This window comes from Talpa europaea (assembly GCF_964194135.1).
Source record: "Talpa europaea genome assembly, chromosome: 3".
NCBI lineage: Eukaryota > Metazoa > Chordata > Mammalia > Eulipotyphla > Talpidae > Talpa > Talpa europaea.
In genome coordinates, this window is record NC_140069.1 from 29,603,249 (window position 1) to 29,619,657 (window position 16,409).

General features: G+C 41.6%; 1 protein-coding gene across 3 annotated transcripts in view; it reads right to left on the reverse strand.

Moving 5' to 3' along the window:
* MATN2 (matrilin 2) overlaps positions 1-16,409 on the reverse strand; it is a gene marked incomplete at its 3' end in the record, with an annotated part of 114,132 nt that overhangs the window by 27,984 nt on the left and 69,739 nt on the right. For 2 of the 3 annotated variants that reach the window (XM_084230322.1, XM_084230321.1), the window contains exons 5-7: positions 14,732-14,854; positions 6,976-7,098; positions 2,009-2,131 (exon numbers count right to left, since the gene is read on the reverse strand). In XM_084230322.1, the coding sequence (XP_084086448.1) occupies positions 2,009-2,131; positions 6,976-7,098; positions 14,732-14,854 (369 nt within the window). The remainder of the gene's footprint in view (positions 1-2,008; positions 2,132-6,975; positions 7,099-14,731; positions 14,855-16,409) is intronic. The other variant, XM_084230323.1, reaches the window with a different exon arrangement.

The following is a 16,409-nucleotide window of genomic DNA, read 5'->3' on the forward strand; positions in this document are numbered from 1 at the left end:
ATCAAACCAAAACCTGGGCCTGCATGTTTGATTGATCGCCTGGGTGATGGGCACTGAAGGAGCCTGAACACAGCTGTGGAGGTGCAATCCCGCAGACAGTGCTGCAGGCTGCTCCCAGATTCTGTGAAGGAGAAAATGCGCCCCCCACACCCCCAAGCTGCAGAGACACTGGAGGCCTTGTGCAGAACCATCAAGTGGGCCTCTTTTACTCCCACGGTGTCTGGCACTAGGACTCCAGAACATTCCACTGGTCGATGTGCCTACTGCAAATACTTGCAAGATCTTAGGAGCCAAGATGTCTGCATTCTCATCCTGGTTTCTCCATTCATCAGTCATGTGACCCTGAGAAAGTTGCTTCATCTTTTTGTGCCAGTTTCCCCATCTTTATATAGGGTGAGAGTGTAGATGCCTCACAGGGCTGTCACCAGGATAGAGTGAGTGCTAGGACAGTGCTCATAGCAGTGCCACACGGAGCGAGAAACTTATAAGGGCTGGTTGCCAAATGGCCTGGAGGTACCCTGATCCCTTAAGGGGAGTATGACTTTCTCTGGGGATTCTTAGAAACAAATGGCTTAGTTTATACTTTCTTAAAGCTGATTGGGTGGATTTCCTCATTAGATCCTAGAGAGAAGGGATGGTCTAATCTCCTTTGACCTCCTCCTCCAAGCTTTCCGAAGTTCCCCTAAGGCATGCTGGGAGGGAAAGGCAGGCCATGACCCCATAGGGCCCTAGGTGGACTCAGCTAGGTCATGTCCAATCTGCTCTGTACCATTAGCTGGCAGAACCCACCCACACTCCTAGAATTACACAGAACCAGGGTATCTCCACATTGATGGAAGTCCTCCTGCTACACACGCCTCTCATAAGGACTCCTTGACTTTTGCACCAACTTTTGGTTCAAAGGTCTTTAGCCTCCAAAATCAGTCCTTGGAAAGCAAAATTGAGGTACTTTGTTCTCTCTGAAGAATGAAGGGGCATGGGTTTTCCTGAGAACTGCTCTGTACCTAATACTTCATCTGTGAAACTTCCTTTCCTGGCAGTGTAGGGTCCATATGCTGAACAGCTGCACTGTTCTCACTCACAATCTATCTCTGTCCCCAAAGCTGGAACAGATGTGTGCCTTGCTGGGTGGAAAGCCACACAAAGGGCCCCTTCTACACCAGTCATGTCACCAAGTCCCTCTCCCAGCACATCAGGGTCACAGGCACCCCCCCCTCAGCACTCATGCACCCACCCCCACCCCTGTTGGCCTGGACCAGTGGAGACTGTGCCTCATAAAAATTGATAGAACCGTCCAGCTGGCAAAGCCTACAAGTTTCCATGCGTTTACATCACCAAATGCAGCCTTGTTGTGAATCTTACATGAGAAAATTAAGAAAAGGCTTCACAAAAAGCACCATGTTTCTCAGCTGTGCCCTCAAATCAGCCAAGGGCTTTCTGAGTTCTGTCCCTTTTCACTTCTTGTCTCAACCAGGGGTAGGCCTGGTCATTTTTCCCAGGCACAAGGACAGGTAATGAATGAACTATTATCCTTAATTGTATGCTTTCGTGGTGCCAGCCAAGCCCTAAGAGATTAAGATGGTCCTGATTATCCCCCTCAACAGCCCTAACAATCAAAACTATTTTTAAACAGATGTGGGAAATGATAGCCTGGAGAAGTCACACAAGTTGCCCAAGGTAACACATCTAGTGAGAGGTAGAGTTTGGACTTGGATTCAGGCTGGTCTGACTTCGTCAATGTTCTCAACAGCAAATAATACCGGTTTCTGTATAGTGAGTGCTTATTACATGCCTAGCAGTACTTTTCCAAGAGCTTTATAGGTAATGAACAAGGTAGTATTAATAGTCCCATTTTATGGATGAGGACACTGGCAAGGAAGGCAAAGCAGATGGAACAGCCAGACCATAGGAAACCCAGGAACCTCAGAAGTGACTGACGGCCAGTGAGCCTGGGGGCCTGCATATGCCCCCTGCCCTCCCTTCAGTGCCCCTGCCCCTTCATACTCACGGCTACAGGTCTTGCCATCAGGATCCAGGGTGTATCCCCGGCGACAGCGGCAGTAATAACCCTCCTCGGTGTTGACACACTCATGCTCACAGCCTGGCTTGTTCAGTGCACAGTAGTTGATCCCTGAGGGGAGAAAGGGCACACCCTCCTTGAGGCTCTGAACTTCTCCCAGGGCTATGAGTTCAGCCCCTCACTGTAATATTCAGTTAATAAGGTGCTCTAAGGACACAGAAATAATAGCTTCTGCTGTCTGGGAGCCTGTTTGGAAGACAACCCGGTATTTTGGCATGAACCTCCAGATTCTCCAGCATCGGTCTTTCTCCCCTTTGGGTTGAGGTCACAGTTCCAATCATCCTTTTCCAAGAAAGATGGAAACATTGAGCATATCTGATCAGCCCCTTATTTGAGTTAACCTGATTACTAGGGCTCATAGTAAGCAGGGGGCCGCTGTTTGTAGTGATATCTGACAGTGACACCAGCAACACAAGCCAGAATAAACAAAAGCTAACCTTGCAAGTTATCCAATTACTAGGGAGAGGCAGGAAATGGCAGTTACAGTAAGAAGTGTCCAGAGGCTGAACAGTGTTCTGGGTAAGATCATGATGCATCCACATTAAGTAGAGAGAAAATGCACCTTTGATGCTGCCCCAGGTTGTTACAGTTCTGTCCTATGGTAACATTCACCCCATCCAAGCTATGCTGCTGCAGCAGATGGAATAGTAACCAGCAGCAAATTAGCCGTTTCATTTCTCAGTAGAAAATGCTACAAGCAAATGACCCCCGACAGAGCAGATTACAGGGCAGATGGAGAACTGTATAAAGAAACAAATCTGCATGTGGAAAGCGTTTAGAGACTGGTGTTGGGAGAAAAGGTCACTGACAACCTCAGGGGCTGAGATGGATCAGTTTAGCTACATTTTCTTTATTCTGGGGTGTGGAAACACTGTTCATTGCTTTACCAACAATTATTACCCTGTCTTTTTGGTATTAGGACCCTGACCCTCAAAGCATGAATCTATGGCCAGCCTAAAATAGGCTGGCAACCAGGTGTCCCTTTGTCAGTGTCTGGTTTAGGAATGGGAATGTGCCCGAGTATTGGCCAAAGAGAAACAAACAGAAGCTTGTTGGAAACCCAAGGAAAAGACAAATATGTGTGAAGAGAAATGCCATTCTCTACCCTTTCCTTTCCTTTTGGATCTAGCAATGACAAGATAAGATGCTGGGAGCTCTTGTAGCCATGAGGATGAAAAGCCAACATACTTTGGTAAAGTAGGATAGAAAGCATCTGGGTTCTTAACAACATTACAAAATCACTGAGCCAACATGGGATAAACCACCTCTGACAGATGTAAATGTCCTTAAGTGACTTAGGACACCATTAATTAGATTTCCTGTTTTGTGTGACTAAAAAGCACCCTACTGATAGAGAAATGACCTGAAATGGTTAAAATGGTAAATTTTATGTTATATATAATTCCCACATTTTTTTAAAGCTATCATTGTTTATACATCATGATTCTTTTTTTTAAAGATTTATTTATTTATTTAGTTATTTATTTAATTTATTTATTTATACAAGCACTGGGTACAGTCAGAAGCGCGGGAGGGTGAGAGAATTCACCAGAGCCAGAGCTGGGAGCAGAGCAGGCAGAAGGACCGAAGTACACTGTTGAGGGGAGCAGCGGGCGGCAGGAGAGGTCTGCGCACCATATGGGACCCTCCTCCGGTGGCCGGGAAGCAGCCGGGGATCAAACCGGCACTGCAGAGGCTGCAACCCAGCGCTCAACCGCTGCGCCACCGGGGAGGCCCCACATCATGATTCTTAAAGAGGTTATCACTTGCTTGCAAAGTGCAAGCAACAAATGATTCTTCCAAATAGTTCCTTAGAGCAGAGGTTAACTGTAGATCTTATTTACACATTTGAGTCACATTTCTTTGTGTATATATTAATTAGATATTCATTTACTCATATTATTCATTTAACCAGTGTTTATTGAGTATCTACTATGCACCCCATATCTGGTTCAATCTCCTTACAAACTCTAAAATTTGGATGTAACTTCATATGATAAGGCCCAGAGTATCCAGCAACCCCTTTTGAGGTCAGAAGGCAGAACTGTCAGATAACAAATGAAACAGCACCTCTGTGTATCAACTTACAAAAGAGTGGAGACCTCACAGAGAAGGTAAGATTAAAAAAATGGGAAAGATAAGTGAACTCCAGACAGTAAATTACTATGCCAATTGAGTGGCACAGATTGTAAGTTTCACAAAAACTGGATAGGCTACAAAATGTTGAAGCAGGAAGAGATCGTCCAGGGATCGTCCAGGAAATCCTGACCCAGAGAAGTAAAGCAGTCCATCCAAGGTCACACAGTCCATTTGAGAGACACTGCCAAGACTGGACCTCACGTCTCCTGGCTCAGCCCCACCCCGGCTCTGCAGAGTGACTTGTCTCCTGCTACAGGGAGCACCAGACCTGGTGCCAGCATGAGCAATCCTGGAGCAAACACAGGGTCACGCCCACAGGGTCACGCTCACATCTGATTCTACCCTGGGGCCCCACCTAGGCAGCCAGGCCCATCCCAGTTTCTGTGCTTGCACCGGCGCCTTAATAATTTATGCTTTACATCGATGACAGCACTTTCCAGAAGGAAAAACTGTGCCTGGATTAGGAGGAAGAACAAATCCTGGCCAAGAGTCTTTTCTTCAGTAGGATTCTGCCTTGCATTTTTTATTCCCACTTTAAGTGGATGACATCAAATTTCTTTTTAAAAAGACTACTTATTAGATTTGAAAATAGTCCACATCCATCAACTGGCTATTAAATGTAAATGACTGTACCCTGAGTTGAGGATTTGTAATGCTCTCGAGATCATTCAAGATCCTCAGACTCCTAGTAACAAACACCAGATTTTAAACCCAATTTCTTTGTTTCTCTCTTCCACGTAATGCTCCAGAGAGACAATGAGTGCTTACTTCCATGAACAGCTGTCTGCCATAATGGACTGAGTGCAAACATTAAGTCAGGGGCAGCTCTTAGAGGCTGACCTCAGGAACCCAGGGCTGGGCTTGCAAGTGAACACAATGGAAAATGTAATGATGAGGCAGGGTGTTGGGAGAAGGGCTGATGAGGACAATGGATTTTAGGAAAAAATTGCATTTTGGGGGGATGAAAAAGTAGGGCACCTAGCTAAAGAGGGAATAGGGCTATAATCATTGAATATATATATGACTAAGTGGTACAGATACTGGACTGGACCACAGCCTGCAACAGACCCATCTGTAGGTTGATTTGTCAAACTACTGCCTTGGACCTTCCTGATTCCAGTGCCTCTCCAGGCAGGATGTGGAGGGAATCACAGATGATGGATAAGAGATTCAGAACTTCAAGCAAATTCCCCTTCACAGGTGGCCACAGGACTAACTTGTTTCCTTTTCCCTCCCTTAGGAACACACAATGAAGCTTGCAACCATCATGAGTGTCTGGGTTGAACTAGATTCAATTTGACCCCATATAAGAGCTTTTGGTTTATAAACATAAGTCCACCTGTAAGTGGTTTTCCCTGGGTGTAGTCAGTCACCGACACTCATCCCTAGAAAAAGGTGTAAATAGCACAAAAGGGAGGCAACCAGGCCAGAAAAATTGACTCTCCAACATATTGGATGCATGTGTGGTCTAATGGAAAGCACTCCATCTAATTGTTTTCATATTTGGAAAGCTCCCAAATAAAATCTTCAGTTACTGTCTCCAGATTTACATGCAGGGAAGGAGTGGGAATTATCTCTTATAAGAGAGGCTCAGTTTCAAAATACCTGCTGTGCAACCACCTGCCAACATACAAGGACTAACATACTAAAATAAGTATATAAGTATGTGCTATTAGTAGAACGTGACCTGTCTGGATTCAGTTATACAGCCAGCAGTGCTTTTCAAAAGAGATAGATGGTCAAACCTTTGAAAATTCACTGTAATGATGCAGAACATAGCTGTGTATAATATCAGGAAGGAGCGGGTGGAGAAGCAGATAGGAAAATGCATCCTTAAATGGGCTCTCTAGAGAGTTCTTTGAACAACACTGTCGGGAGAATACAATTCAGTATACACAGTATGTACTATGGGAATACATTTTTGAAAAACTTCACTTGATTGCCTTAAAAGGACCATCTTTTCTAACATGTTTGAGTAATTCAAATAATAGTTGCAATTTCTCCAGGATGATAAATCTTAGGGCAATTCATCTGTTCATTCATTCATTCAGTAAATATTGGGTTGTGCCTACATATGCCAAATACTCTTAGACATATTGGGGATTCAAGACTGACAAAGATAACAAACCACTGTCCTTGTGGACCCTCCATCCTGTGGTCTCTCAGAGGTAGTCTGGTAAAGAGATCCTGGTCAAGTCCTTTGATATACCCAATGACCAGCATTTGAGTCAATTACTACATCCTTGCTATCACCTAGCTGACAACATCTATGCTTCAGGGATGCCCCCAAGTCCTATTTGCCATCTTCACATCAAAGAGGACAGAGCTGCACTTCCCCCCCTCCCCCTTACTAGCCATCAAATATCTTGTAATACTGGAAGAAATCCACTTCTATGTCTTCCCATCTCCAGGATCAGTCTTTCCTTCCTAGAAATCCCAAAATTCATGTCGTGGCAGGTAAAGAGGAAGGAAAGCACAACTTCCCCCGCCCCACACCTCATTTCAGACAGCTAGAGCCTCAGCTTGAGTTTCAAGTTTGCTTCATGAATCCAGTGAGTAAACCATTGTATTCATTCACTCTAAATTATCCCCACCACAGGATTAGGTGAACCAAAAGGTAAAATAAAGGGCAGAATGATGTTAATAACCACAAATGTTGAGTATCCAATATGCCTTGCTGAGAAGTTGCAAATAAAAGGAAAACTAGCAGGACATTAAGCAGAACAAACCCTTCTCCTATACCCACTGCAACTTACTTTTGCAGGTTTTCTTATCAGGATTCAGAGTAAAGCCTTTCAAACAGCGACAGGAATAGGAATCGCCTGTATTAACACACTCATGTTGACATCCATGATTTGGTGAGGCACAGAAGTCTATCTCTGGAGAGAAAGAAAAATGAGAATAATGAAGAATGGAACAGTAAGTCTAGGACAGAAAAACCAAGGGATTTCCAGTCTTAATTTTTCCTAAACAGATACATTCCCATGATTTCTTATTCATGCTATCAAGGTGAAGCTATTTCCATATTTAGGGATATGCAAGAGAACTTTCTTGCCATGTAACAAAATGTATATGCACCAAATGAATTTGGGAAGATGCTTTCCTTGTCTTGGATATTGTAAAAGTCACTAAAATGAAAGCACATGATGGGTGTTTGCCATATCACAGGCTGGAAAAAAGAGAGCTAAGCTGAATATTTCATTGAATTTGTTCAGTTAAAACAATGAAATCTTTCCAAAGTCAAACTCCAAACCACTTAAACATTTGCTGTTGCTGGTCTTTTGACATGGGCTTTGGTGTTGCTAATCAACATCACAGAGTGTCCTATTGGATAGCAATAGTCTGCAACATTTCCATAGACTCTTTGTATTTTATGACATTACCATTTTTTAAAAGATTTATATATTTATGCATACAAGAACTGGGGTACAGGGCAGAGGTGTAGGGGATGAGAGGATTCACCAGCAACAGAGTGGGGAACAGAACAGGCAGATTGACTGAAATATACTGCTGAGGAGAGCAGTGGGTAAGTCAGGAGAGATCTGCTGCACCATGTGTGTAGCTCCCTGGCTGGGGATCCAGCTCGTGCTGCAGTCGCTGCCAATAGCTTCATAGATTGTGTCTAAACTGCTTGTGCTACCAGAGAGGCCCGACATTACCATTTTTAAATAAAATAGTCTCCCAATTTGATTTTATTTTTATTGAGGTATAATTGACAAAAAGAAAAATGCATATATTTAAGATAAACAATTTGATCAGTTTTCACATACGTCTGTCCCATAAAGCCATCCCCATAATATATTTTATAATATACGCATTACTATTACCTCATGCCCTTTTCCAATTCATTCCTTCCCACTCCCTCTGACCCCAAATAACCATTAATTTTCCATCTGTCAAAATAAGTTAGCTTGTATTTTTTGTTTTTTATCTTTTAGTTTACATTCTAGAATTTTATATACATAGAATCATTAGTATGATTCTAATCATACTAATCATTCTAATCATACTAATCATTCTAATCATACTAATCATTAGACATGTCTTCTTTTGATCTGGCTTCTTTTATTTATCATCATAATTATTTTCAGATTCATCCATGTCACACATGTTCATATTTTATTTTTTACTGCAGAAGAGTATTTTATTGTATGGATATAGCACAATATGTTTAGTTGCTGGCCTTCTGGTGGGATCTGAGTTGTTTCTAGTTTTAGGTCATCAAAAATAAAGGAGTTATGAAGAGTCACATATGAGTCTGTGTGTAAACATATGCTTTCATTTTTCTTGAGTAAATGTCTAGGAGTAGACATTTGGTCACATGGGTAGGTGTATGCTTAACTTCTTCAACATGCCCACAAGCAATTTATGAGAGTTCTAGTTGCTCTACCTCTTTACCAGCATGGTAGTTTTAACCATTCTGGCTATCTTGTGGTTTTATTTTGCATTTCCCTAATGACTAATGCTGTTGAATATATTTTCACATACTATTTGTCATCTCTGTATCGTCTTTGGTGAAGTGTCTGTTCAAATTTCTTGCCCATTTTCACTGGGCTCATTGTCTCCTTATAACTAGAGTTTTATATATGTTCTAAACACAAATCTTTTGTTGGGATATATATTCCGAAAATGTTTTTTCCAGTCTATTTCTTGCCTATTCATTTTAGTAATAGTGTCTTTTTTTTTTTTTTAAAGATTTATTTACTCATACAAGCACTGGGTACAGTCAGAAGCACGGGAAGGTGAGAGAATTCACCAGAGCCAGAGTGGGGAACAGAACAGGCAGACTGGTGAAATACACTGCTGGTGAGCAGCGGGCGCAGCAGGAAAGGTCTGCGTGCCATGTGGGACCCTCACCGGTGGCCGGGGATTGAACCGGCGCTACAGAGGCTGAGGGCAGCTTCGCAGCCCAGTGCTCAACCGCTGCGCCACCGGGGAGGCCCAGTAATAATGCCTTTTAAAGAACAAAAGTTTTAATTTTTATGCAGTTCAAATTTTTTTATCATTTTGTAGTTTGTGCTTTTTGTGTCTCATTTAAGACACCTTGTTCAAACCAATGATCACTAAGTACTTTTCCTATGTTTACTTCTGAATGATTATAGTTTCACTCTTATGTTTAAATCTAAAACTAAGTGAATTACTGTATGTGGTGTAAAGTAAGGGTCAAGGACTTTTTTTTTGGTATACGTTGCAGTATCGTTTATTGAAGACAATTTCCTTTCCCCCATGAATTGCCCTTGTACCTTTCTTAAAATTCATTTTATCATATATAATATGATGATAAATGAAATAAGGAAAAAATTTTTTTCTAGCATATTAGCAAAAATTTAAACATATCGCTTTCTCAAAATACTTGAGAGGTAGAGTACAAAGTAGAAAGATTTTTGGAAAATAATTTTGCAATATATGTCACAAAACTAAAATGTTAATAACCTTTGACTCAATAAAGTTTAGGTTTTGTTGCTAAGAAAATGAACAGAAATGCAGATTTATGGGCAAGAATACTGATCACAAAACAATCTGAACAACAAAAAAAACTGTTGAACAAACTGTGATTCTATATATGATAGACTATTATGCAGATATTAAAATGTTTTTGATTATAAAAAAATGTTTTTGACATGTGAAAATGGTCATGATTTAATGTTATGGTATATGAGCTCAACTCTAATAAATAACTGCATTTTTTTAAATGAGAAAAATAGAGCAAATTGGTATAACAAAAGTTATCTCTAAAGGTAAAGTTATAGACCATTTCATCTTTCACAATTTCATTTCTATATGATGCAGCTTTTTTTTCAACAAGAATATGGAGCTTTGTCATTAGAAAAAGTATTAAAAAAAAGTATGCACATTTATAATTGTGAAACTAGTTGCCATGGAAAACAGCAGAACTATAGAGAAAAGGACAGTGTGGGCAGTCCCTCGTAACTTGGAGAAGAAAATCATCAAGGAACATTTCTGGTAACAATATGTATAGCTTCAGAGGCCTATATCCAAAGCACAAAATTGAGCAACAGAACAAAATCAGTTTGGGATCTCATTATGAAGAAATCAATATGAGCTCATTGGTATTGCTGGAATTTGGGGAGATGTGGAGCAAATGTATGACTGACAGGGATGGGTAATATGCTTTTTGGGCCATAATGCCCACATCCACTTCTCTCACTCTGTTGTAGTCACATGGATTTCCTTGCTGTCCCTCAACACTGCCAGGCCTCATGTTTCCTGCCTCAGGGACTTTGAACTAATGTTATGCTTCCTCTGCCTCTGAGGTCTCCTCCCACTTACTTCCTTCAAATTTCTGATCAAATGTCCCTTTCTGAGACCTGTGTTCTTCTCTTACTCTGCTCCAGTAAAATGTAAGCTCCACAAATGCAGAAAGGTTTTTTTGTTTGTTTGTTTGATCCATTTTCCATTTGCATGCCCAGTGTCTACAATAGCATCTGGCTTATAGTAATATTTGTTAAGTGAATAAGTGGTGGTCAGTACTACCAAAAAAGAAAGAAATTTTTTATTGCTGAGTAGTAGTCCAATGTGTATATACCATATTTTTATTCACTCATCTGTAAAGGCTACTTAGGTTGTTTCCTTGTAAATAGTGTAAATAGTGCTGTGAAAAACATAGGCGTGCATAGATCTTTATTTAATTTTTGGACAACATACGATTTCTCCCCACAAGTGTGATCACTATACACTTGATCTTAGCCAAAAGGCCGAGAAGCAATGGGATGTGATGACTATAATTTTATAGCACCTATAGTCCCATCACCATAGTTCCTTGTGTGCTCTCTCACCTTCATATATCTTTTTGAATTAGTATTTTTATATTATCTGGATAGATAACCTAGAAGAAATTACTAGATCATATGGTGGATACCTTCTTAATGTGTTGAGAACCTCCACTTGTTTTCCATAAGGGCTGGATCAGTCCCACTAACAGTGTAAGAAGGTTCCTCTTATTTTACATCCTTGCCAACATTTGTTGTTGCTGGTCTTTTTTTTTTTTTTTTAAAGATTTATTTATTTTTTATTCATTTATACAAGCACTGGGTACAGTCAGAAGCATGGGAGGGTGAGAGAATTCACCAGAGCCAGAGCGGAGAGCAGAGCAGGCAGAAGGACCGAAGTACACTGCTGAGGGGAGCAGCGGGCGGCTGGAGAGGTCTGAGCGCCATGTGGGACCCTCCTCCGGTGGCCGGGGAGCAGCCGGGGATCGAACCAGCGCTGCAGAGGCTGCGGGCAGCTTCGCAACCCAGCGTTCAACCACTGCGCCACTGGGGAGGCACTGCTGGTCTTTTTGATGTGGACCATTCTCGCAAGTGTGAGGTGATATCTCACTGTGGTTTTAATTTGCATCTTTCTGATAATAAGTGAGTGTTACATGAGTATTTTCTCATGTATCTGTTGACCACCTGTGTATCTTCTTTGGCGAAGAGTCTATCCAGATTTTATTCCCATTTTTTTTTGATTGGGTTGTTTTCTTGTTGTTGAGTTTTATGAGTTCTTTATAAATCTGGGATGTTAGTGTGATGTGCAAATATTTTCTCCCACTCAGTAGGATGTCTTTTGTTTTAATGATAGAGTCTTTTGCAACAATTAAAAAAAAAATGTCTTAACAAGCAGCAGCAACCAAGCTGACTTGGCTGGAAACTGATGTGATGCCTCCTTAATTACTGGATTTTGAGCTTCCACCTCCATCCTGTGTTTCTATCATTGTAACAGCTCTCTAGCTTCCAATTCTTGCTCTTGTCGCTGTCACACATGTGGCGCACTCCCAAGTGACCCAGTTCTTACAATCCAGCTTTTGCCTCATTTCCTACTCATAGCTTTCCAAGCACTGGAGGAGTCTCCTTTCTCTGGCAGTCCCCACCCAGGTCTGGCTCTTTGCCCTGCCTCTATGCATGGTGGGAAGGAGCCCTTCCTCTGGGGAACCTATCTCCCTGATGCTGTTGGCCCAGTCCCCTGTGGTTGCCCACCACTCCTTGCCCACATGTTCGATAAGCCCACCTCTGGTTCTTGACCCAGACACAGGTCTTGACTCAGACAAGGCCCAGAGACACCTGAACTGTTGGGAATAACTCACTGCTGGATCAGTACCTCCCCTGACTCCCAGCCAGACCTCCTCTCCCAGTCTCCCTACATGGCAGTATCTTCTTCCTTGGTCTTCTTGCTGCACTGCACTGGGGTTTGTAACTTTCCATGTCCCAAGAGATTCTGGGATAGGAGACATGCTAAACCATACTATGGGGGCAATAGTGAGGCTCTGGAAACTGGAGCTGGCACTGGAACAGGTGACTCCAGCCAGGAAGGGAGCTCCATAGAGGCAGGAAGAAGACTGGACAGGTCAAGTGTTTTCCTCCAGGACTCAACCTGGGAGGCAATGCCATCCCCACCTGTTCTAGTATAAGTGGTCTTCTCCTTTCCTAACTCCTGCTGTGGGTCTTGTCTACATCTCACTGTGGCCATTGTAGTCATATGTCCCTTGCATGGTGACTGAGCTGTTCTGTGTGGCTTGTGTCCCCCAGCAGCCTCCAGTGGAAGCTGTGGCCAAGTCTGGAATTGTTTATGCACTCAAAAGCTTAGTTCGAACATGTGGAAAATGCTCAATAAACACCCATTTAAAGTCTTTGAAGCCAGTATCCTCCCTTATACTAAGTTACTTGCATCAGGCAATTTCTAAGTGGAATATATGGATTATATCATTCGGCCTTTAAGAAAATGCTGTGAAGTAGGTAGTATTATCATCACTATTACAGGTGAGGAAACTGAGGCATAATAACTTGCCCAAGATCACCCAGCAAAAAAGCAGAGTTGCTGAGATTTGAACTAAGGCCAAGGCTGCCTCTTGGCAGCACATGGTTTCCTCTTTAATGGAGAGAACTGACTCAACAGTCAAGCAACCACAACTCCCCAGCATTACCACATTGCTGGTTTATGGTTCAGACAGACAGGAAAGGAGACGAGGAACAAACCATCCATCCATTCATTCATTCATTTTCTCAATAAACAACTGCCTGCCAGTAATGTGCCAGGTGAGGTTATGAGCCTGTCTGGTATCTTTGCAAATCTTTCATCTCAGCACTCCCACCTCACCCTTCTTTGCCTGGAGAATGATAGCCGTGCCTTCAACAGTCAGCCAAGATATCTCCTCTTCCAAGAAGGACCTAGCCCTATTCATTTCCACTGGCACATGGTTAGGGCTCCAGATGTGTTTTTGAATTAATGTGCCACTTACCATTCCATACTCCACCCCTGACTCCAGCTCTGATGTTTGTAAGTTTTTCATATTTAGGGATTGAAGAAAAATTTTACATTTCAGGAGGTTTGGGGATGCTTTTTACAAAATTGTGTAGGTGTATCTAGCTATGCATAAATATATTTTTAAAGGTTATGGGTGCATGAAGTTTTTATGAATTGAAATCATATTACCTGATTGATTCATGTGTAGAGGTTTTATTTATTGCCATCAAACCCTACTTTTAAAAATGCTAATACCGGCACTCCCTGGTGGTGCAAGGGGTTGAGCACCGCACTATGAAGCTGTCCGCAGCCTCTGCAACATGGGTTCGATCCCCAGCCGGTCAGGGAGCAACCCACATGGCAAAGCAGAACTCTCCTGTCTCGCCCACTGCTCCTTTTAATAGTGTATTTCAGTCAGTCTGCCTGCTCTGTTCCCCACTCTGTCTCTGGTGAATCCTCTCATCCCCTGCAGCGCTGGCCTGTGCCCCAGCTCTTGTATGCATGAATAAATAAATCTTTTAAAAAAAATGCTAATACTTTAAAAACAAATTTCTGCCCAGGGAACCGCTCTATGGGAAGTTATCGATCTATACATTACTCCTTGTATGTTCTGACATTCCTTTACATTTAAAGGAATGCATTTGGAATCTGTTTATAAAACTAATGATCACTTTTACTTTGTAGATTTGTATGGTCTGATTTGGGGAGATCAAATAGTTTCTGACTTGTATTGTATACAATTCAAATCAAATAAAATGGAGTAGCTCAAACAAAATATGAGCAGCAATCTGCAAACCATCCTCCCTCCTCTCACCCTTCCTACCCGGGAGCAAACACATTTAACTCCTTTTGGCTCAGCAGTTTTCCTGTACTTGCGTGGAATCTAGCTGAAACCTACAAGCCACAAAGCCTCAATGAAAATATTTCCTTCCTAAGCCCTGTTAATACTGATGGTCACAGAGGCTGAGTCAGCACGAAGGGAAATGGTCAGATCATCAGTACGTGTGGCAGATGTAGGAAGAACACACCCATGGATGTTGCTGATCAAAGACACCTTCGTGAACTGCCTCGAGGCTGATGTTGAGGTAGAGTGGGCCATAGAATTAGGGCTGGTTAAGGAAGGTCTGACAAAGGAGGAATAGGGACAGAAAGTACTAGATCCCTACACATAATCATATACTAATCTATGTTGGAAAATTCCCCTGGCCACACTACTCATAGCAATAGCATCAGATGTTTGCTTTTGTTTTTATTTTGTACATAACTTACTTGTGCATGTCTTTTTATCTGCATTAAGAGCAAATCCGTTAGGGCACTGGCAAAAGTAGGAGTTGTCAGCATTTACACATTCATGCTCGCATCCATGGTTTTCTAAGGCACAGTAGTCCACAGCTGTAGAGAAAAAAACACAGAATTTAAGTAGAACTGCAAACACAGGTGAAATGGAAACATATTTATAACAAATATAAATATGCATTAATATTGTTGCCCCCAAAGGAGTATGGATAAATAAACATGAATCCAAGGCCTATTTTCCACAAAAGGAAGGAAGAAAAGAAGGAAAGAGGAAGGGCGAAAGGGAGGAAGGAAGGAAGGAAGGAAGGAAGGCAAGAGAGAGGAAGGAAACCAGCCAGCCAGTAATCCAGATTTATTTATTTCAGAAGTTAAATTACAGAACATATGAACAATTATATTTAAAAGTTAAAGAAATACAAATCAAAGCCATCACAAAGAACACCTAATAAGCTACAAAAATAAAGCTAAGATAAAACCCACTGGTGTAAGGCATCATGCAAAGAGAGTCATTAATGGTGGGTGGTATTATAAATTGATAAAATCCTTTTGGAAAGAAATTTGACAATTCTCACCCTGGAAATGTGACCCAAAGAAATAAATGGGGAAGAAAGGGAAAATTAACTACATGCACAGTGATTTTACTTAGGTGACAAAAATATTCAGGAAAATAAGATGAATATTTTATAAGGATAAATGGCTTAGTAAATTTATGGGAAATATTCCACAGATATTTACTGAGCATCTACTCTGGGTCAGGCCCTGATTTAGGCACTAAGAACAGAACAAACAACAAAACAGACAAAAATTCCAACCCTCGAGGAACTTACATTTGGATGGTGATGGGCAAGAAAATAAGACAAGTAAGTATATAGTCTCTTAGAAGGTAGAGCATGTTCTGCAGAGAAATAAAATGGCAACAAGGAACACAGACTGTGAGGCTGTGGATAGGGTGGTGCGATGAAACAGAAATTTGTGGAAAGTCCATGAGGTTATCTGGGATGGAGCATCCCTAGAAAAAGGAAGAGCAAGTACAAGACCAGGAGGCTTTAATGGGCCTTGTGTGCTCTGTGTCAGCAGAGACATGGGGGTGACCAGAGCAGAGAGAGGGTGATGCGAGATGAGAAGGGTGCAGACAAACAGGGGCTCTGACCATGGCAAGGACTTTGGCTCTTAGTATGAGTATCCTGGGAGTCACTGGAGGGTTCTGAACAGAGGAGGTAAGAATAGACCATAGAGGGTAAATGTGGTAGTGGCTAGCCACCTAGGAGGGTACGACAATAATCCTAAAAAGGAACCATAGAGGCTTAAACCAGAATGGGAGTATGGGGAGAGTGCTGTTCTGGATTGAATTTTGTCCTCTCAAAAGATAGGCTGAAGTCAATCCAGGTACCTGAGAATGTGACCTTGTTTAGAAATACCTTTTTTTTAACTTATAAAAGTAAATGTTTGTTTTTTTCTCACATAATTACATACATATATATATATATAATGCTCAGCTCAAATAGTTATTTTTTAAGAAAATAAATTTATTTAATTATTATTATATTTTTTATTTTATATATTTTTACATCATTTTTCATTTTTGCACAATGTATGCATTTTCATCATGGTTATAGTCCCCATACAATTCCCAACACCCTTGTTTTACTTT